At 42.4% G+C, this 23,119-nt stretch overlaps 1 protein-coding gene across 1 annotated transcript in view; it reads right to left on the reverse strand.

Annotated features, from left to right (window-relative positions):
* Positions 1 to 7,533: 7,533 nt before the first annotated feature.
* Positions 7,534 to 23,119, reverse strand: part of BHMT2 (betaine--homocysteine S-methyltransferase 2) — an 18,454-nt gene continuing 2,868 nt past the window's right edge. The window contains 9 exon segments of the mRNA XM_011959354.1: positions 7,534 to 8,380; positions 11,505 to 11,604; positions 11,862 to 12,044; positions 12,287 to 12,372; positions 12,374 to 12,432; positions 14,378 to 14,569; positions 15,145 to 15,232; positions 15,803 to 15,893; positions 17,684 to 17,816. Coding sequence (XP_011814744.1) covers positions 8,293 to 8,380; positions 11,505 to 11,604; positions 11,862 to 12,044; positions 12,287 to 12,372; positions 12,374 to 12,432; positions 14,378 to 14,569; positions 15,145 to 15,232; positions 15,803 to 15,893; positions 17,684 to 17,816 — 1,020 coding nt within the window. The 3' untranslated portion in view covers positions 7,534 to 8,292.

The following is a 23,119-nucleotide window of genomic DNA, read 5'->3' on the forward strand; positions in this document are numbered from 1 at the left end:
TCTGCTCTTACCTCTTTGTGGTTTATTCTTAACACAACAGCCAAAGTAAGCCTGTTCTTTCCATGTTGAAAACCTTCCAGTATCCTCTCATGTTCCTCAGAGTAAAAGCCAAAAATCCTTGCTAAGACTCACAAGTCCTCATATAATCTGACTCCTGGCATTTCTCAGATCTCATCTCCCATTGCCCTCCCCTCCTCTCACTATGTCCCCAGCAACTGTGGCTTCTTGGCTGTTCCTGGAGCCAAGGAAGCTTGGAACAAAGAAGCTTGGAGACAGGGAAGCTCCTGCCTGAGGCTTGGACTTTCTGGACTGCTCTTCCCCAAGATATCCATGCAGCTATTGTCCTTACCTGCTCCAGGTCTTTTCTTGAAAGTAACCTTTCTAGTAAAGGCTTTCTGGCGTCTCCCTGGCTAAAATTTCAATCCCGCCTCACTGATGTAGGCTCTAGGATGACCAACATTGGCCCAGGACAGAAGGGGTTCCCAGGACACAGGACTTTCAGTGCTAAACCTGGGTTAGTCTTGGGGCAAACTAGGACAGTTGTTTACCCTATGTAGTCCCAGCATCTAAAACCGTGACTGTCTCATAACAGCCTTAACATATATTAGTTGAATTGAATGAATGAATGAATGAATGGAATGATGAATGAGCAAGTAGGTAAGAAAAAATAGTACTTTTGGAGGCGAGTGTAAGATGGTATTTATTGCCTCTAAAATCAGAACATATAGGTGTATGTGTCCATTAGGGCAAGTTGTAAGGTTTCTTCATCATGGAAAGAGGCCCAACTTCTATGAATGGGGGATCAACCTTTCTTTATCTTCCTATCAGAAAAGTATGCTTTATCAATTTTGCTGTTAATGAAAGTGGTTTGAAATAGTGTATCCCACACTCATGTTTTAGTTGAACAGTTAAAATGCTTGTGTTGGTTTTACTTTTTTAAGGCTTTAAAATGGTTCCCATATTTTAATTTTAATTTTTTTTTTTTTTTTTTTTTGAGACAGAGTCTCACTCTGTTATCCAGGCTGGAGTGCAGTGGCACGATCTTGGCTCACTGCAGCCTCCACCTCTCGGGCTCAAGCGATCTTCCCACCTAAGCCTCTCGAGTACCTGGGACCATAGGCACATGCCACCACACTCAGCTAATTTTTCATACTTTTGGGTGGAGATGAGATTTTGCCATGTTACCCAAGCTGGTGTCAAACTCCTGAGCTCAAGTGATCCACACACTTCGGCCTCCCAAAGTGCTAGGATTACAGGCATGAGCCACCATGCCCAGTCAATGATGCATTTTTGAGTGTGCACTTTTTTCCATTGCTAATGACCCTGAGTCCTAACTCTCTTCTCTGTCCTAAATGCTTCCTCATCTACTCCAGTCTGGGCCTTCTCGGGGTTGTCCCCTGAGCCATTCTGTTTGCACAGCCTGCCATTTCACTTTCTGATGCCCCCCATTTCCTCCTTCCAGTCTCTTCAACTTCAGCTTCTTTAAACTAGCCCAATCTGATGCTGGTCTGTCCTACACCATGTTCATGTTCTTCAAAATACTTTTGACAAGAGGATTCAGCAAGGCAACATAAGACAGTGGCTTATTCATCTTTACATCCTTTGACCCTAGCATGGTTTGTACATTCATTTACTCATTCATACATTCCACAATTTTTTTTTTTTTTAGTTCTATAATGTGCCGGGTGCTGAGAATACAACAATCAACAAGATGTTTTCACTGTACTGTTGAGTAGGGAACTGGCAAGTAAGCAGGAATGACCAAGGGGGTATTAAAACTACATTTAACTGGCTGGGCATGGTGGCTCACGCCTGTAATCCCAACCCTTTGGGAGGCCAAGGCAGGTGGATCACTTGAGCTCATGAGTTCAAGACTAGCCTGGCCAACATGGTAAAACCCATCCTACGAAAAATACAAAAATTAACTGGATGTGGTGGCAGGCGTTTGTAGTCCCAGCTACTGAGGAGGCTGAGGCAGAAGAATCACCTGAACCCAGGAGGTGGAGGCTGCAGTGAGCTGAGATTGTGCCACTACACTCCAGTCTGAGCAACAAAGTGAGACTCCATCTCAAAACAAAAACAAACAAAAAAACCAAAACAAACAAGCAAAAACTACATTGAACTTATTCATGATAAATATAGGGTACTATGGAACATGTAAGAGTGACTATCATAGTCAAGCACTAAATAAATGTTATTTGAACAGTGAATGAATGAATGAGTGATTGACTGAGTGAATAAATGAAAGAATGGTTGAACATGATTAGTTATGAAAGCACAGAACCCTCAAGGTGAGTAGTCACCACCAGGTGAAAAGATTCTCCTCCAACTTCACTATTTGGAAAGGCTGGCTCACCTGCACCTGTATCATGGAAAATACAACTTTTATTTCTCTTTCTCTCCTATTCCCGCTTCTGTGCTCCAAATAAATAATGAAATGTGACTGCCGGAGTGCCAGCAATTGCACCGCTAGCATGCCCCATCTACTTTTCTCAAAACCCTTTCCTAAAACAACCCTGATATGAGGCGAAATCGCACCCTTCTGCAACTCTTTTCAACATTTTCATTACTGATTAAACAAAATATGTGCTCACCTTCAAGGCAGCTGACTGTACAGCCAAAGTGAGTTGCTTAACTTTGCTTACAATTTTGCATAAAGTATCAAATCATGGCCGTGATCTTTGCAAAGCAGGAATTGTTTTTCCAGCTGACCCTCGCCCCTAGTTTCAATGAATCTCTTCGATCCCTTTCAGGTGGTTTCCATGCCAGCTATTTGCTGGTCTGCATTGCTGAGTGTATGCACAGCAGCGTTTATCAGAGGGCCATCTGCTTTTCTTGATAACTCCAGTACAGCAAACATCTGCTGTAGAACTGGAAAGAGCTAGTTCAAGCCAGTTTTTCTTAATTGCACTGTTTTCTTTTTGGCAGACAATTACCTTCTCCTTAAGTTACCCCTACCAAATCAAAACCTGTGGAAATCTTGCCTTTTAAAAAGGCATCCTTTTTATATTCTAAAATATTCAACGTAAATTATAAATAGTAATCAACATTTAGTATGCGTTTTAAAAAATTGTATTATTTCCAAAAATTAAGAACATTTTTCTGCATTGCCAAAATTAACCTGATTCCTTAATCAGATTTCCCCAGTTGTTCCCAAAAGACCTCGTATAGCCAGTTTGTCTCAACCAGGACCATGCATTGCATTGGTTTGTCATATAAAGATGAGCAACTCCAACACGCTGACCCATGGAAGAGACTAGGCCAGCCGGCCTGGAGAATATAGGATTCAACTGATTGTGGTGTTTACCTTATTCCTATATCCCTTGATTTCACTGAATTGGAAGTGAAATCTAAACGCTTGATTAGATTCCCCCAGAAACTTTTGACTGGTGTACATCATCGGTAATGTAGCGTTTCCCGTTCTGTATCACAACAGGAAACTCATGGTATCTGATTTTTCCCCTTGCAATAAAAAATCTTGACGTAAATTTTAAAACTAATTTATTTTGTAGAAAAAGTAATACCAAGCCGTATTAACAAATGTAGACACTAAAGAAGGGTGCCAGAAAAGAAATTCTTCCTCCTACACCACACTTTCCATCACCAGTCTTTCTCCCCTAGGAGGGAGATATTCCTCCCTAAAATATTCTATGTACAAGCAATGGAAGCATACTTTCATTTAACAATATATGGAGGAGATGCTTCCATCTTAGCACATATTGATCTAATGTATTCTTTGTAATGATGCCATGCTTTAACATCCTGTAGATGTTCCATAATTCATTTACTAATATGTCATTGATGGATATTTAGGTGGTTTCCAGACATACACATTTGCATATATATGAATGTAATTGCAGATTATATTCCTAGAAGTAAAATTGCTCATCCAAAGGCATGTGAATTCTAAATTTTATAAATATGGACAAATTGCTTTCCAAATAGTTTGTACCAGATTACACTTCTACAAAAAGCATATGTATGAGAAAATCTTTTCCCCTGACCCTCATTGACATATTATCCACTTTTTGATCTTAGTTGATGATAGGTGAAAAAAGCTATCTCATCACTTTGCTGTGCATTTACCTAATTTTGAATGTGTTTATCTTTTTCTATATTTAATGGATTAAGGTAATTATTTCCTAATTTATAGATTAAGGAAAGTATCCCTTAGTTTATCAAATGTATGCAAATATGTGTGGCAGGATGTTAGTACTCAGATTGCTTCAGTCTGTAAATGTGTTATTCTGTTCCCCCCCATCCTTTTTTCCCAGCACTGGAAAGATGTAAAGCAAATATTTCCCCACCTCTAATAAGGATGCCATTGAGAAAAGAAGACTTCATTTTCCTGTTGCTTTTGGAGTGATGTCCTATTTTAATAATAGATGAAGAAGAAAAGAAAGTTTTTCTGAAAACCTTACATAGTTGTGGGGATTGAGGGAGGGGGGGAGGAGGCTGTACAAAGTGCATGTAGGGGCACAGGAGCTGACACTCAATCCCCAGAAGTTGCCCAGCAAAGGACAGGACCCACTTCTTGGGAAGGAGAGAGTCAAGTGGGACTGGCAGGTACCACGTTACAGGATAACATATGAATGCTCAGAAGCTGTCCGAACTCTGTGTCAGTGCCTGCAGATCCAACAACCTGGCCCTCACATCATCTCCACGAGGTGCACTGCGCTTCCTGGGGTACCTGAGCCACAGCCCAAACTCTGTGTCAGTGCCTGCAGATCCAACAACCTGGCCCTCACACCATCTCCACGAGGTGCACTGTGCTTCCTGGGGCACCTGAGCCACAGCCTCATATCCTACACCTGAAATAGTGACCATCAACACGGCTGATGGTGATGATGCTAGTGCTGACCCCAAGGCTTTGCTTGGTCCCAGCTGGGTACACTGCCCTCTCATAACACCCATAAGCCCAAGAAAATGGAGTGGAGTGGGGTTCTGAATGCCAGTCACATAGGTGAACCCCCCTCATAACATCTGCATGGATTGGGGGAGGTTTGAACGAAAGCAGCTCAAGACCCCTTTACTGGAAGAGTGGTTGCTGACCTCTGTTACGTGCTTTTCCTATTTGCCTTTGACTTTGTTTAGAGTATTTTTGTGTGAGTGTTCATACATTTAAAGTTTTTATATAGTAAAATTTATCCTTTTTTTTTTTGAGACAAGGTCTTCCTCTGTCACCCAGACTGGAGTGCAGTGGTGTGATCACAGCTTACTGCAGCTTCGACCTCTTGGCCTCAAGCCTCAGCCTCCTGAGTAGCTGAGACTATAGGCATGCACCACCATGCACAGCTAATTTTTGTATTTTTTGTAGAGACAGAGTTTTGCCATGTTACCCAGGCTGGTCTCAAACTCCTATACAGTTTAGCACTCCTAAAGTGTACAGTAACTAGATAAAAGCCTTCGTTTGTGCTGGTGCAGACCCAAGGAAGGGATTCGGCATGGAAACAGCTCTCCCTCCTGATGTACCTTCTTCACTCTTGCTATTCTCATGATGTCCTGCATTGCCCTCTCCACAAAATCTATGAAACAAGCAGGAGATATTGTGTGAACAGTCCTCCCCTGGAATGTAGTGTTCAGGACTAGATACTAAAAATAAGCAGAGGCTTTGGTACCAGAGTGTTCCCAGAAGAGAGTCACCATGAGGATGAGGGGATTGGAAACCAAGTCAACATAATTATATTATACTATATAATGTGCAATGAACGCCTACTATACGACATGCACTATTTCTAAGAAACTTATCTCATTTAATCCTCATAGCACCCCAATAAGGATGGTTCTATTTTACCCTCATTTTACAGATAAGGAAATTAAGACATAAAGCTTAAGCAACTGTCTAATGTCACACAGGTAGTATTTGACAAAGCACATCTTAGCCTATGCCTTTTGGTTGAAGGAAATGAGGACAAGTAAGTACAGGAATGCCATACAGCTATCTTTAAATTTCAAAGAGTTACAGGGAAGAAAACATAAATTTGCTCTATAGGTACTCCAAGTCTACAGGTGAGGGTCATTAATAAGTAGATTTCTAGTTAATAGATGGATAGCTTTCCAGAGAATGAAGTGTTTCTTAAAAAGGAGTAAGTGATCTCGAGAGGTAGTGAGGTACTATTTAAGGGGTCCAAACAGAGACTGGATGGTCCTGGGGAAGATGCTGGCAAGGATATTCAGGTATTTAATTGCTGGTTTGGATTAGTCACCCTTAAGAACCCCAAAGGCCTTGAGATGATGGTATGATTCACTTTCTAATTTCCAGCAGGGTGGAGTTGTGTATTATGGGGAACGTGGCTACATCAAATAAATTCCAGGTTGTCAACATTACAGAAACAGTCATGGCAGGTTTGAAGAGTTAATTCATAACGAGGAAAGTTGATAAAAAAATACTTTGAACCCAGCGACAGAAAAATTTGGATAGATTTTTGACAAAAAGCAGCAGCTGTGTGCATGACAGATGCCATGTAGTGCAGTAGCTAAGGGCATGGATTCTAGAGCCAGCCCCAAGGGTTCAAATGCAAACTTACTAATTTCACATTTACTAATTGTGTGACCTCAGGCAAATTACCTAGCCTCATTAGACTTCAGTTTCCTTACCTGTAAACTACTGTGTTAAACACTATCTAATTTTGAATCCCTGTTGGGGGGTATATGTATATGAGGTCATATTTAGAACAAAGCGTGGGACATAGTGAGTAATAAATATTTGCTAGTATTATTCCAAAGAATGTTCATGACATTTTTGACATTCAAACACTACAAAAGGTAAATCACTTTTAATTTTATTGCCACAAATTGATAAATTGTTGTGAAAAAAAGAGAAACTGGCACACATGAAATAAAACAAACATAAGAAAACATTAGACCAAAATAGATTTGAACTCTGTCTCCCAGGCTGGAGTGCAGTGGGGTGATTTCAGCTCACTGCAACCTCCACCTCCCAGGTTCAAGCAATTCTCATGCCTCAACCTCCAAGTAGCTGGGATTACAGGCATGCACCACCATGCCTGGATAATTTTTGTGTTTTATTTAGTAGAGATGGGGTTTTGCCATGTTGGCCAGGCTGGTTTTGAACTCTTGACCTCAAGGCCAGGCTGGTCTTGAACTCTTGACCTCAAGTGATCTGCTCACCCTGGCCTCCCAAAGTGCTGGGATTATAGGCATGAGCCCCTGCCCATGGCCTGAACTCTGACTTTTGAAAAGGTTTTCTAAAACTGTTTATTTTGACTTATTTTTAAACAATCAACAATAAGTATTTCACTGTGCACCTATTAGTATGTCTAACACAATGCTAAGTAAGGAGAATTATGAGAAGCTTATCATGTGATCTTGTCTTTAAATAGTTTATAACCTAGCTACCTGAGATTATGAAGACATATTTTAAAAATTCTAGGACCTAATATCTTTTTTTTTTTTTTGAGATGGAGTCTCACTCTGTCACCCAGGCTGAAGTGCGATGGCCCGATATCAGCTCACTGCAACCTCTGCCTCACAGGTTCAAGCAATTCTCCTGCTTCAGCCTCCCGAGTAGCCGGGATTATAGGCACCTGCCATCATGCCCAGCTAATTTTTGTATTTTTGTAGAGACAGGGTTTCACCATATTGGTCAGGCTGGTCTTGCATTCTTGACCTCAGGTGATCCACCCACCTTGGCCTCCCAAAGTGCTGAGATTACAGATGTGAGTCACTTCACCTGGCCGGACCTAATATCATTAAGTAAAAATCGTCTTTGAAAGTAATCACTTTGGATAGTTACACATTTATTTCAATAATCCTACCATTGCTCAAAACATTCTTTACATCTTTTCTTTTGGGATTGCCTTTGGAGTTATCATATAAATCATTAAAGAAAAGCAGACTCATTGCTTTAGTTTAGTGTTGCTCTATCATCCTCAAGTACCTAGCTTAGTCACTTGAATTATTCACTAGCTTTGGGTCTCAGTGACTTCTGATTATTTTAAAGTGTCAAATTCACCCTCAAAGACAAGTTTGGCTGTTCCTGATGATCTTCAAAGGAATGCACTGCAGCATTATTGGCCAGTAAGTTCTTGGAGGACAAGGTGCCTCTCGCTTCTCTGCATCTCTGATAGCGTCTGTTGCAGTGCTTAACCACAGCAGGAGCTCAATATGTACGCGCTTGTGGACTGGAAGGGAAGGGGCTGCAGAACCTCAGCTGCTCAGCAGCTGGAGATAGCAGGGCATGGTGAGGATGAAGGCGAGGAAGGGTTCCAGGTCGGGCTTGAGGGCAACTTTTTTCTATTCTGTTATTTCAGGGTTTTCTTTCACTACTCCTTAGATGTCTGGCTTTGACAGCGAAGGACAGAAAGGTCTGCCTGAAACTGGCAGCAGATTCTCCCAATAGTCCCTTCGAGCCCTGTGTTTTAATGTATACATAATTAATTAATTAAAAGTCTTGCCTGTAAGTCCAATATGTCATATATGTATATGTGTATGTATATGTACATAATCATACACACACACACCCCCCCCCCAGAGTCAAAACTTGGCAGATAATCAGGCTAAAGCAGAACTTTTGTTATAACATACAGACAGAAAACTATGTCCATATCCATTAATGCCAGGGGCCTTTCTCACATTTCAATAACAATCATTAGGTTTCATACCACCTTTCAGAAAAAGACAAGGTATTTCAATTTCATATACTTTTTATTTTGAGATAGGGTATTGCTCTGTTGCCCAGGTTGGAGTGCAGTGGCGCAATCTTGGCTCACTCTAGCCTAGACCTCCTGGATTCAAGCAATTCTTCTGCCTCAGCCCCCTAGGTAGCTGGGACTACTGGTGTGCACCACCATACCAGGCTAATTTTTGTATTTTTAGTAGAGACAGGGTCTCCCCATGATGCCCAGGCTAGTCTCAAACTCCTGAGCTCCAGTCATCCGTCTGCCTTGGCCTCCCAAAGTGCTGGGATTCCAGGCATAAGCCACCATGCCCAGCCTTAAATTTCATATACTTTTATGAATTATATTTATTCTGAAATTTCTAACAGAGTCCTTCTAACTCTATCAATATTTTAGTGTAATGAGAAGAATATGAGGACAGTTTTTAATGTAATGAGTCAAAGTATAATTCTCCAAAAAGTAACTAAGAAAATAATACAAATTACTTAACCAATATTTGTTTCTTGTTGTTAGACAAAGGAAGAAGAGTACAAAGGTCCCTGGTCACAGCCCTTTCTGATAAATATATTTTTATCATTTTTTCTACTTCACTTACAAAACAACGAGTAAATCAATATTTTTGGGTGATAAGATGTCAGAAATCTAGTGTTTATTGTGTAGTCATAAATTTCTGTGAATATCAGTAGGTTTGGGAGTCAGGGTACAAAGGGTGTCTTCTTGCTTTGGTCTATAGAATAATGTTTTAATTCTAATGGCTAATGAATTTTAAGGATTCCTAGCAGATGATAATTAAATAAACTTCTCACTTATTTAAACTATTTTAATCATCAGTAAAGTATGTTTTCCTCACCTTTTAATTATATTTATATTTAGTACTTTTTTAAAAGTATGACACATATACAAACCATCTTCTCTGGTAAATATCCATATCCCCTAGAAGAAAGTTTCGGCTAAATGATTCTTGCCTACTTTTACAACCTAAGTAAATTTGCATTAGGCAAGTTTTTCCAGTCCCAAAATGAAGACTTTCAATCCCACTGAAGTGAATAAATAAGCACAAAATGGGTGAAGTACATAAGAGTACTGAACAAAGAGAAGACAGCAGAGATTGTGACTAGTTCTAGAAGATGGAAGGGGGATGGAATTATATCAACAGATATACATACATATGTATATATATACATACACATGTATATATACATACACAAAAGATTATCTATATGGAGAGACAGAGGAGAGAGAAAGAGTATGAGAGTGTGTGTGTGAAATACAATGATCCATAACAGAACAGTAATTGTAAGACCTCAGGGAAAGTGAAGCCCTGTTACTTTTCTTTCAACAATGAAAAAGGAAGTTAATCAGAAATCTCTTGAAAATCAAAAGCTATACAAAGAAAGTCAGACCAAGTATGAAGCAAATTGAAATATGGCATGGATTTGGACAATATATCCGTGGGAATGTAAGAGAAGAAAATTCATTTGACCTTGATGCCTGGAACATTCTCCAACAGGTAGCTTAAGTTTTGTAAATAGGATTATTTCTCTTTATCCATGGTCCCATGGATAAAGGAACACAGAACACTGCAGAACCCTACTTTGTTCTACAGTGAACGTTTTTCTAAATGCAACAATTTTCTATTATTCCTGCAACAGAGTATTAGATTGGAAGTTTGACTGGAAACACCAAGGCATGACGGATTTTAGGTATCAAGGGGAGTTGCAAGACAGACACTGAGCAGAAGTTTAAAGGAGGTGGCCACAAACCAGCCAGATGACTCACCTGACTCTCCCCTGGAAAATCTAGACCACAGGAGAACAATGGGCCAGCTACCTTGCTTGTGGGCAAAAGGGGTGCTGTTAAGTTGGGGTCAGACCACACTCTCAGGGCTTGTCTGTAGAAAGGAAGGGTGAAAGCTGTTTTGAGTCTAATGAGAGCGAGAGAGCCAGCCTGAGCTATCTAAAATCTGGCCCAAGAGAATCACCAGGAAGGACAATGGGACCCCCAGATCAGAGTATATCTGGAGTGACCTGGTTGAAAAAGCCACTGTCTGAGGTGGAAGTCACAGTCAGAAAAATGCGTGTGGCATGAGAATTACAGACAGAAGTTTCCAGTGGAAGCCTCTGAAGACCCATGAGCGTGCTCACAAAGATCTGCCAGGCTCAAAGCATGCCGGCTTCCTATCAGGGTGCCAGGCAAGCAACAACAGTCTTACTCCTTCGCCCATCCTCTCTCTTCTTGCTTTGAATCTGAGGAGGCCAGAAACCATGGGTAGCAGATGGAAACGGAGGGTTGGGAGCATAAGACAGAGAAAGAGAAGCAGCACATTGGCCTCTCCTGGTTTCCTGTCCGTGGAAGGCTGTTGTTGGACAAAGGGAGAAGCTTCAAGTTTCAAACACGCTCTGAGTTTTGATTTGCCATGAACCTGAACATTTTTGTTAATTTTTTATTTTTGGGGTTTTTTTTGTTTGTTCATTTTGAGGTGGAGTTTCGCTCTATTCCCCGGGCTGGAGTGAAGTGGTGCAATCTTGGCTCACTGCAACCTCCACCCCACTAGATTCAAGCAATTCTCCTGCCTCAGCCTCCCGAGTAGCTGGGATTATAGGCTCCTGCCACCATGCCAGGCTAACTTTTGTATTTTTAGTAGAGATGAGGTTTTGCCATGTTGGCCAGGCTGGTCTTGAACTGCTGAGCTCAGGTGATCCACCCAAAGTGCTAGGATTACAGGTGTGAGTCACTGTGCCCAGTCCTAAACACTTTTAATTACTGAACTGAGACTATCTGTGAAATAAAGTGATTATGGAACTTTTCATTGCCTAAGAGCACCCAGAGAAGTTCTAGAGCATGTCAGTATTTTCAAATAGGAACAAAGGAAGGAATTCATTGAGTAGGCACCTGACCCCCAGGTTGTAGGCCTCTCTGGCATATTTTTGAATATCCCATCTGGTGGCAACTCTAGACTCCAGTCCTGTATCACAATAGTTAACAGCATTTCTGTTATTGTTCTCATTTTCAAAGGATGGATGCTCTAATGAGCAGTTTTTCCGATAAAAAAAAATTGTAAACTTTAGATGATGCATTCTTCTGGTAGCTCATTTTTGGTTAATACTGAATGTTTTGTCATATGCAGTTTCTTATTGTAAAACTGAGCCACAATTTATTATAGCCATTTGGATTTTGTCACAACGAGAAATACAAAGACCTCTACTATGCACCTGAGCTTACCAAAGGGATATTCTGGGAGGTCCACAAACCCCTCTTTGCCACAGTCGGGCGTGTGGAACCCCAGGGGCTGCACCATGAGGTGCACTTTCAGCCCTGCCCGCTCAAGACCCTCCTTCATGAGCTCCATCGTCTTCAAGCTGGTCTCGGGCCCAAAGCGGCAGTTCACGCCAACAATGGAAGCCCCTGTGCAAAGAAATAACACTTACATTTTATTACTTATTTATTTATTTGTTTATTTTTTTTTTTAATAGTTGGAAGGTACCTTAGAGGTTAGCTATCCCCCTCCACCTCCCACAACTTACAGATAAGAAAACTGATTGGAGTTAATTCTATTATTTCCAAACTGCTCTCACAGTATCAAGCACACTTTGTTAAATTTCATAAGCAACAACTGAGCTGTGTATCACTGTATGGGTCCAAATTACCTGCCTTCACCAGCCTCACGGCACATTTTCCGGGGGTTGTATCATGCATGTCTCCCTCTGGGCCTATGCACATGGTAACTGCCACGTCTATCGGATTCTTTTAAGACTTGTACAGCCCACACAGCTTCTTCAACATGCTCAAAATACTAAGAGAAATGTCACTTGTCCCCTTGGTCCAAACATAAAGCAGATTTTGAATAGTAAAGGTAAATATAGCAAGACAGTTATAAAAATTACCAAATAGAATATAAACATATATACAATAAAACTTGCTAAGGAATGTGTGTCTATAAGACTGATTAAAGAATACCTTTCCAAGTAAATATTTTCATTCCTATAACAATAACTTACAGTTTTTCATCCAGGGATCCTTGATTCAGTGAGATGATGCCTATGAGTAAAAAAGAAGAAAACACACCCAGAGATTTTCAAAGTAACTGAGTATTTAAAATCATAATTTTGAAGGAGGAAAAGTTTCGCTAATAAATTTTAGATTCATCTCTTATAAAACTGGGGTAATCTCTGAAACAATGAGTAGCTTATCATGTGTTACATACTTCAAAGAGCTTTTATATTCGCTTCTACTTAGATATTCATAAGTACTCCATAAAGTAGGAAGGGAAATACTATTTCCCTGGATGAGGAGATTGAGGCACAGCTTGGGAGAGATAGCTACTCCCTTTCTTTGCTAGTGGCAGACAGGACATCTTGTCTGGTAAACCTGTGTCATTTTCTGGGGTGCTTCCCAGGAACCCCCTTCAGTGCCACAGCTGAAAAGCTGACCTTAAGGCAACTAAAGAAAAGCCAGAAATCTTCCCGTTTCTTCCCTCTTGAGTTAGAAACAAATTCTGCAGAAGCAGTGTGAGCAATGACAGAGAGAATCAAAAGATGGGTTCTTAAACAAACAGAGTGGTGTCATCATCCATCTAGAAAGCACAGAGGGTGGAGTTTGTGCTTGTCCCTGTAGATGTCTGTTCCCAGTGGGGTTGGCCAGGCGTGGGCAGGTTGATGAGGCAAAGTTTTCAGCAGAGTTCAGTGGGGCGACCAGGAGGAATAATGGTGGGGGCTATTTTCTCTCTCTCTCTCTCTCTCTCTTTCTCTCTCTTTTGAGACAGAGTCTCACTCTGTCACCCAGGCTGGAGTGCAGTGGCACGTTATCTTGGCTCACTGCAACCTCCGCCTCCTGGGTTCAAGCCATTCTCCTGCCTCAGCTTCCTGAGTAGCTGGGACTACAGGCTCCTACCACCATGCCCAGCTAATTTTTGTATTTTTAGTAGGGATGGGCTTTCACCATGTTGGCCAGGCTAGTCTTGAATTCCTGACCTCATGCCATCCACCTGCCTTGGCATCCCAAAGTGCTGGGATTATAGGTGTGAGCCACCGCGCCTGGCCAGGGGATATTCTCTTGTTTGGAGTAAAGTCGTGGGTTGAAGGCATGGCTCCAGGCAGTAGCAGTTATGTTGGGAAATGGGGAATGAGGACTTTCTTTTTGGAAGCGGAGGAAAGAGAATGTTCTGGGCCTTCATGTCCAACCAATGACCAATACTTACTGATTCTTTCTTCAAAATGTAACTCACATGTCATAGCTTGAGCGAAAGCAGAGAGGCTAGAAGAGCAAGACATGCATGGAGAAGGCTATGGAAACTACTGGGTGCTGAGCATTATTGGTGGGGCCTGGACAAGCCTGGACAGCCACTACCTTCTAGGCCTTGCTGTCTCAGTCCCCAGCCCACACATGCAGTGCCCTCCTGCCTGGCTTCTCCCTCTGGAGAGGGTGCTCCCGGATGCACTGTGCCCTATGCTTCCTTCTAGGTTGTAGAGTCCCCCGAGTCAGCTTCTGCAGCCACCCAGACCTTAGAAGATCAAAGGCTATGGTCAGGCCTCTCCTGGGTCTGTCCTTTGGCTCCAAGAGAACCTAGCATACCAACGAGGGAATGTAGACCTTGACTGCCATGCATTTAAATAAACCTTTGACCACCCACATGGAAGAAACGAGGGCATAAGGCTGTCCAATACCCTCATGGAATGTGAAGACTCTGCAGTTATGCTTGCAAAATAGGCTCAATCCTTTTCCTCTAATACTAGCCTCACCTCTGCAATCAAGAAGTCCACATTTTTCCAGGCAAAAACTTCTAGCTGTTGTCGAAAAAGTTTTTTAATTCTAGCTTCTTCTTTTTGGTATTTGTATATTGATGTCTGGCAGATCCCCCCTGCAACCAAAGCATCACCTTTGCCAGCCACTTCCCTGGCGAGGTCACAGGCAGCAGCATTCACATCTTCCCACTGAGGTCAGAGAGCAAGAGTTCAGATGGTGAGCCTAGCAGTTTGAAGGTAAAATGTAAAAGATAACCAAAGGAACAATAAACAAGTAAGACGCATATAAGCCACTCTTTTCAATGCAAACAGAGAAGACCAGCAGAGTTGGGTACAGCCTCCTCTGTTACCATGACCTTATATTTCCATTACTGTACTTACCACATTGGATTTTAATAACTATTTGTTTGCCTCCCATACTTGACCTTGAGCCTCCAGATAGGGTCTATGCCTTTGTATCATCTTTGAATCTAACATAGAGAATGGACTATAACAGATACTCAGTACATGTTGGTTGGTTGAATGAATTAATGGGCATTAATATTTACACGTGTTAACATTTTACATTTGCAGAATATTTCACAATACGTCCACATCTTTGATCTTACTTACTCTTCTCAACAGGTCTATGAACTTAAATACTACCGTTACCTCCATTTTGCAGAGAGAAAACCAATGCTCAATGCAGGAAGGTGTCTTACACAAAGCCGCAACCAATAGGTGGCAATGCTGGATATTAAACCCATTTTTTCTCATTTCTACACCAGTGTCGTGTTTTTTAGGGCCTCCATGTCTCCAGAAGAGAAAAATGAAATGAGAAGGTAAAAAGAGCATCTATGAAGTGCTTTCTCTCTAAAAAATAACACAAGAAGACAGCCATGCCCTTCCACTGGTTTATTTCACCCATAGTCCTGACCCCTCCTCTACCTAAATGGGGAGAGAAAGCTAATTCATTTAGTATATATTAACTTCTTTTTTTTCTGAGATGGAGTCTCACTCTGTCACCCAGGCTGGAGTGCAGTGGTATGATCTTGGCTCACTGCAACCTCCATCTCCCAGGTTCAAGCCATTCTCATGCCTCAGCCTCCCGCGTAGCTGGGATTACTGGCACCTGCCACCACGCCCAGCTAATTTTTGCATTTTTAGTAGAGATGGGGTTTCACCATGTTGTCCAGGCTGATCTGGAACTCCTGGGCTCAAGTGGTCTGTCCACCTTGGCCTCTCAAAGTGCTGGAATTACAGGTGTAAGCCACTATGCCCAGCCTAGTTAGTATATATCTTTATGTGACAATTAATACATAGATACTTATATGGAACTTTTGTAATAAAGTATAGTAACACATCGTCAATGCCATAGCTTCCCATGTAGAGGTTATTTTTTAATAGATGACTCCCTCCCCGCACCCAGCCATTGCCGTTTACCTTGCTTTCATATTGTCCTCACTGGCAGAAAAGGTGAAAGTCTGCATGACATTTGATCCTACTCTCAAGAATTCCATGTGAAGTTGACGAACTACAAAGTAGTTGGGTTTTAAACATTGAAATAAATGAACAAAGAAATATTACAGAAGCTGTCATTTTCACTGACTCCCATCTCTTTCAATCATACCTCAGTTCAAACCTAGTAGTGATAAAAAGTTACAGATTAAGGTCAGTAGAATTCATAGGCAGGATGTACTGTTTAGAGTAGCCTTGCATTGTTCTGGTGATGGGCCTCAATGACTCGGTGCAGTCACATTAAGAGATTAAGACCAGATTGGCCAATTATCCCTTGGTCTCTTAGTCCAGAGAGGTTTATTCTATAACTGTGTTGTGAAGGACATAGCTGGTCTACTATAGTCAGCATTGGCAGCGCTCAAAGTAAAGTGAGGGGCTTCTCATAGAAAGCAGAATGCATGTGGGTGGCACCCATATCAGAGTCAGCAGCAAGCAGCTGGGGAACATCAGACAGCAGTCTGGAAGTTTTCCCTGGCTATCCGAAAGTCATTCCTTCCTTTCCTTCACCACTTTCGCCCCTCCTCCCGTATCCTTACTCTTGTTATTCCAGCACTTTCTTCCCAGTTTAGCAAAAAGGTCTTTTAACATTAAGAACAAGTTCTTCTTGGGCCAGATGAAAACATCCTGTTAAGCACAAAAGGGACAAAACTTGGTCCTGCTCTACCACAGAACTCTGGGTGTCCAACGCACCAATCATAATGGCCATCGTGCTGATGATACGCAGGGCACTTCACACAGATTAACTCATGAGTCCTCACACCTAGCCCGTGTTGTGCCCTCGTGAAACAGATGAAGATATGGATCCTTGGAGAGGTCAAGTGACTTGTCCAAGGTCACACAGCTGGTCAGTGGAAGAACCAAGACAGGATCCTAGGTTTATCTGATACGCTGTGCGAATATACATAAAATAAGAGCGAATCAAAAGTTCCAATCTCAGCTAGTGTTCTCTTTCACCCATTTCATTCTTTGGCTTTATTTTCCCACTTTAATTTAGGAGAACAAACACACACAAAAAAGAGTCAGAAGAGAATTAAAGTTCTAATTTCAGGTAACTATCTAATCCCATCACAGTTCTTTACCTCTAGCTCTTTTTTTTTTTTCCAGCCAGGAGGATGATATAAAACTGTGTTGACTTCCTTGCCCTCCCAACCCCGGGACCTGGCTGTCTGTGCTGTGTTACACTGTGGCTGCCATTAATCACCCTCACCATACACACTGTTACATTAACCATGCACATTGTCAGCAGGGTGAATCAGAAGCAGGAACAGCTTTGCTGTTTTAAGGAAACTGTGTATCTACAAGGTAAATATTCATGGAACAAATATTAAGATGTCTATTTTAGCACTGCCTATACATTAAGATGCAGATGTGTGTGTGTATGAGAGTGTGTGTGTATGAGAGTGTGTGTGGGTATGTGAGTGTGTGTGTTGTGTGGGTGTGTACGTGTGTTTGTGGTGTGTGGGTGTGTTTATGGGGTGTATATGTGTTGTGTGGGTGTGTATATGTGGATGTAGGGTTAGGGGTGTGAGTGTGTGGGGGTGTGTGTGTGTGGGAGTGTGTGTGGGCGTGTGGATGTGTGGGTGTGTGATGTCTGTAGGTGTGTGTATGAGAGAGAGCAAAAGGAAGAGAGAGGTCACTTTCTTGCATATACTCCCGCCTTCAGACTGCCATTGTCTCTACATCTTGGCAATTTTAGCAAGCAAAACACCCCTTTGAAACAGTTGTTATTTTTTTCTTGATCTTCTCTCAATCAGATTTAAATAAAATACCACTGAGATAGACACTCTTGGGGATGTGGGCACCAACCTGCGTCTGGGTGTTCTATCACTGCCTCTGGAGTCCAGAGCCCAGCCTTCACATAGCCTCTCTTCTCCAGACTAATGAGAAAGCTGCCATCTCCAATCACAACCTCCCCACTCTCTAGGCGTTCCAAAATCCCCTGAAGAAGACAAAAACAGCACCTAAGCTCTGCTCTACCTTTTTTTTTTTTTTTCTAAAAGCAATTTCTAATTTTAGGTGAAGATGTATTATGTTCTTAGAGCTGCAGTTTTGTTAAAATAATGTGCTTAATAATATTTCAGAAAGATCGAGCATACTATGTTTCTTGGCCAATCCAGGTACCTATTTTGTACAATGAAAGGGCTGAGACTATTTATTCTTAAATAACATTTAATCTGAATCAAATTATAGTGCTGATTCCATGATAGTTATTTTGGCTTTTCAACGCGTTTGTGGCAACACGGCTAGTTGTCTAACTAGTGTGCATTCTCTCCCCTTTTTTTGTGTGTGGGGGGACAATGCCCCCAACTTTCAAAAAATTCCCAGGCTCCCTTGCCTCTGGGAGCAGCCCTGTGACACAGTGCTGGCCAGTGAGACACATAGGGAAGCTGGTGGAGGATTTCTGGAAAAGTTTTGCTTTCCTGACATAGACGCCCACTCCCTTCCTTCTTGTCTATTTTCCTCCTTCCTGGCTGGAATGCCAACATAATGCCTGGGAGTACAGCAGTCATCTGACAGCCATATGAGGCAGATTTCTTAAGACATCCTTGGGTGGGTGCAGCAGCCATGGGCTGCTACCCCTGGACCTCTTATTAGGTGAGAAAAATAAACCTTTTCTTCGTGTCAGTCACTGAACAGAACTGTAGTGGACACAACACTTCGTAATCATGCAGTATGTTCACACGTGTGTTATCATATGGCACTCCCAGCAACTCTGTCGGTGAGGCAGGACAGTTTTTATTCTCAGGTATAGATGAGGAAACTGAGGCCCAGGATGGTTGACTTGCTCAAGATCACAGAGACAAGGAAGTAAAAAATTAGACTAGCTTCTAAATTCCTACTCTCTTTTCCTTCTATTTTATCACCTTTCTATTTAGCCCACTCATAACTTATTTAAAAGGTTCCATTCAGAACAGTTAGCCATGGGATGCAGTTTCCTTTTGATAAAGGAAGGCCTCAGGCCTGTGCCCACAGACCCTGGTGAGGATAGGCACTCCTGTTTTTGCGCCTAAATGTTGCATTTTCCACGACCACCCTGGCCCACCACACCTCCATCCTGTGCCTGTAAAAACCTCAAGACCCTAGCAAGCACAAACACAAGCAACCGGACGTTGAAAGAAACACACCGGCAGAACACACAGACTTCGGCAGGCCATCAGCGGCAGAATGACACAGACGACACGGAATTCGGCCAGGGGTGGTTAGAGGAGAGCCCAGCTGCTGAGCGGCCCGACTCCAGGGGAAGCCCACCTTCCCACTCCATCCCGCTTCTGGCTCCCCATCCATCTGCTGAGAGCTTCTTCCACCACACAATAAAACCTTGCACTCATTCTCCAAGCCCACGTGTGATCCAGTTTTTCCAGTACATTGGCAAGAACCCTGGGATACAGAAAGCCCTCTGTCCTTTCAATAAGGCAGAGGGTCTAATTGAACTGATTAACACAAGCTGCCAGTGGACAGCTAAGCTGAAAGAGCACACTGTAATACATGCCCACTGGGGCTTCCGGGGCTGTAAACATTCACCCCTAGATGCTGCGGTGGGGTACCTGCATGCTCCCCCTAGGGGTTTAAGCTGCGGGGAGCTGAAGAAGTGAGCCACACCCCCATCGCACACCCTGCGAAGGGCATAAGAGAACTTTTCACATGTCACTTGGTCTAAACCACATCTCCCCAGGTGCCTGCAGGGTCATCCCCTCACTGCCTTCGGGTCTTTGGTCAAGTGTCACCTTTTCAGAGATGCCTTCCCTGACCACTGCAAACCATTCCCCCCAACCCCCCACAGCAATCCTGATCCCTCTTTTCTAGGCTGCATTAGTGAAAAGTGCAACCTTTTACTGATAATAGGCCAGTTCATTTCAGGCCTGCCCATAGCCGGACACAAAGCAACGACTGGATCAGGGAGAAAAGCCTCAGATGCCTCTTCTAACTAGTCTTATCTGTTCTCTGAAATCAATATAAACCCCCTCAGTTCCCGAATCCAAGGGAGACATCAAGCAGGGTACAGAGACAGCTTACTGGGCTACATGTTCGGTGCAGGGTGAAACTAAGCCTTGTGAAAAAGAGGCCCCACGAACAGTGGCTTTCCTCTTACAGAGGAAAAAGAAACTAGTTTTATTTAAAGCCACTGTTTGTGGGGGGCTTCTTTTTTACGGAGTGTGCACCAAAGTGTACGGTCCTTTCATCTTACTGCTTTGCCATTCCCTGTGGCAGGGGTCAGCACATGACAGCCCACAGACCAAATTTGGCACATCACCTGTTTTTGTAAAAACGGTCTTAGGTAAAACCCTGCCCAATGATTTACATACTGTCTAACGGCCACTTTTCCACTACAGTAGCAGAGTCAAGTAGTTATCACCAAGACTGTATGGCCCCCAAGGCTAAAAATAATTACTATCTGACCCTTTACAGAAAGCGTTTGCCAACCCAGCCCTAGGGTACTGTCCTCCTCAGCGTGGGGGAAACTTGATCAGAGTCACGTTCATACTCTGTCTCAAACGATGAGGAAACAAAGTGTGGCAAGGCTCATCCTAAAGTTTTTAGCTCAGACTTAGAAGTGACTCATCTCATTGACATTTACATTTCCTGCGTGAGAGTTTAGTCACATGGCTCTACCTTGCTGCAAGGGAAGCCAGGAAGTATCATCAGTGAATGCCCATGTGTCCAGCTCCAACGCTAATCCTACGGAAGGAGGAGGAACAGATTTTGGAGAGAAACTGCTTCTGTTCTAGTGTCTGGCATCTGCTATTTCTCCTTTGCTTACTCCCCACACAAAGTGACCCACCCAAGGTATCAGGAGCAAGTTTCCTTGGATACCAAGGAACAAAGAGATCTCAAACACATTTTGGCCGTATTACTTGATATATTATTGTCTTCAATCTTTTTCCAGGAGGTTGGAAGGCTATAAAGGCAATAAAGAATAAGTGGGAAGCTAATTTGATCTTGGTTACAGTAGTCTTTGTCCTTACCTAGGTCAATCCTGGATCTAATAAAGCAACCAGAAATTAAAGCAGACATGTGAGGATCCTCCCACAGAACCTCCCAGGACAGTCCTGTTAACAGTATGGAACCAAACATGGGAGGTCAAATATGGCTTGAATGATTTCTCAATCGTCATTGAATGGCATGACTAGGGAGGGGGCTTATTCTGGCTTTATCCCCATGTCCAGTTTAGCTGCAGAGGTACAAACCACTCCGGCTAAGCAGAAAGGAGTTTAATATTGAGAAATAGGTACATAAAAAATTTACACTGGGCTTCCGGGAATGACCCTAGAAAAACATGACTGAATTGACCGCCTGGGGCTGCACCCTCTGCCACAACTAAGAGAAGCCACTAGTAAACTGCTGGCTTCAGGACACAGCTGTCATATAGGGAGAAGGAGGCTGCTCCAGCGACCTCAGCTGCCTCTCACATGACACTGGAATGATGCACTATGGCCATGCTTGCTATGCTTCCACCTTCCCAGACTCATGCCGGTGCATCTGATTGGGTATCCTAGTTCTTATCCAGATCCTAGCTGCAAAGGAGTCTGGCAATGTGGTTAGTTTTCTTTCCTCTGCAGTGCAAGAAGGTCCATCAGAAGGGGTTTAACCTAGAGGTAAATAACTCTAGTTAATGATAGGTCACCATACCTACAGCATTTTCTTTTTACTGCGCACTTGGAGGGCAGGTAAATGGAGCCCAGCTGTGTGAACTATGTTAAACATAAACACTGTTTTGGCAGAGAGAGCTCTCAACTCTGGTTATTTTTCCATATTTTATATCTAAAGCTGAATTTTAGCTGAATGCAGAAGAAATGTTAATATTTACTGTGATTCTCATCTCTTTCTTTCTCCTCCCTGCATAAAATGCAATTCACTCTTTTCAATTTGTACTTTTGAAATATAAAAAAGGCCTTACATTTTGGACGTTTATTGAGACCTTCCACATGTCAGGTATAATTGTAGGCAAGTGGGATAAACATCAGAATAAGACAAGGTCTCTGCCCTCCACAAGCTCAAAGTCTGGCTACTTTGGAGAAAACCAATAGATCAACAAATAATCACAGCAGAATGTGACAATAAATGCTACACAGGAATACAGAAGAGAAAGTCAGAGGTACAGTTATTGTGTACAAACTCTTTTCCTGAAAATCTCATACACTTCATTAGGTTCACCACGTTAAGAATCATATTTAGGCCAGGCACAGTGGCTCATGCCTGTAATTGCCCAGCACTTTGGGAGGCCGAGGCAGGTGGATCACTCGAGGTCAGGTGTTTGAGACCAGCCTGGCCAACATGGTGAAACCCTGTCTCTACTAAAAATACAAAAATTAACTGGGCATGGTGGCGGCGCTTGTAGTCCCAGCTACTTGGGAGGCTGAGGCAGAAGAATCACTTGAACCTGGGAGGCGGAGGTTGCAATGAGTTGAGATTGCACAACTGCACTCCAGCCTGGGCAACAGAGTGAGATTCTGTCTCAAAAACAACAACAAAAAAAGAATCAAATTTAATCAAACAATTGTCGAGGGAAAACACTGGCACAGAATTCAGATGTTGCAGGTTAGCTTCTCACCTCCCACATCCAACCTATCACAGGGTTATGCCAAGTGTATTACACGTTTCTCAAATGCCCCAGCATCCTCACTGCATTTGATTATTGAGATGGTCTCCAGTTTTCTCCAGCCCTACTCTGAACTGTCTTCCATTGCTACCAGAGCACAGGCTTACTGACCCAGTCTCACCTGTGATTACACCCCTTTTGTGTCTTGCTTCACTTCATTCATGCATCCCCCTGTACAGCAGTATCTGGTTACTTACCTGTCACCTCAGTTTGACTGTAAGAGGTTTGGAGGCAGGTGACATATCTTAATGGTCTATATCCCTACCACCTCATATAACAACTAAAATGAGTAGACACTTAAGAAGCTATGCCAAGAATTAGCAAACAAACAGGACTGTTTTGAAAATGTCAGATGTGTTGCATATGCTAGAATTTTTGTCCTCAAGAAGAAAAAATGTTACTCTTTAGCAGAAAATCAGGTAGATTTTAAGAAAATTGTAGTATATATTTTGACTGTATCTTGTATCTTTTGACTTTACCAAGTAAAGGGAGGAATATGTTTTCATTTGTTATCTGGATATTTGTCCACCATTTTAAATTTGCCATTTTTCTTCTCTTTTCTCTTTCTTTCTTTCTTTCCTTCTTTCTTTCTTTCTTTTTCTTCCTTTCTTTCTTTCTTTCTTTCTCTCTCTCTCTTTCTCTCT

Source organism: Colobus angolensis, unplaced genomic scaffold (assembly GCF_000951035.1).
Source record: "Colobus angolensis palliatus isolate OR3802 unplaced genomic scaffold, Cang.pa_1.0 Scaffold49, whole genome shotgun sequence".
NCBI lineage: Eukaryota > Metazoa > Chordata > Mammalia > Primates > Cercopithecidae > Colobus > Colobus angolensis.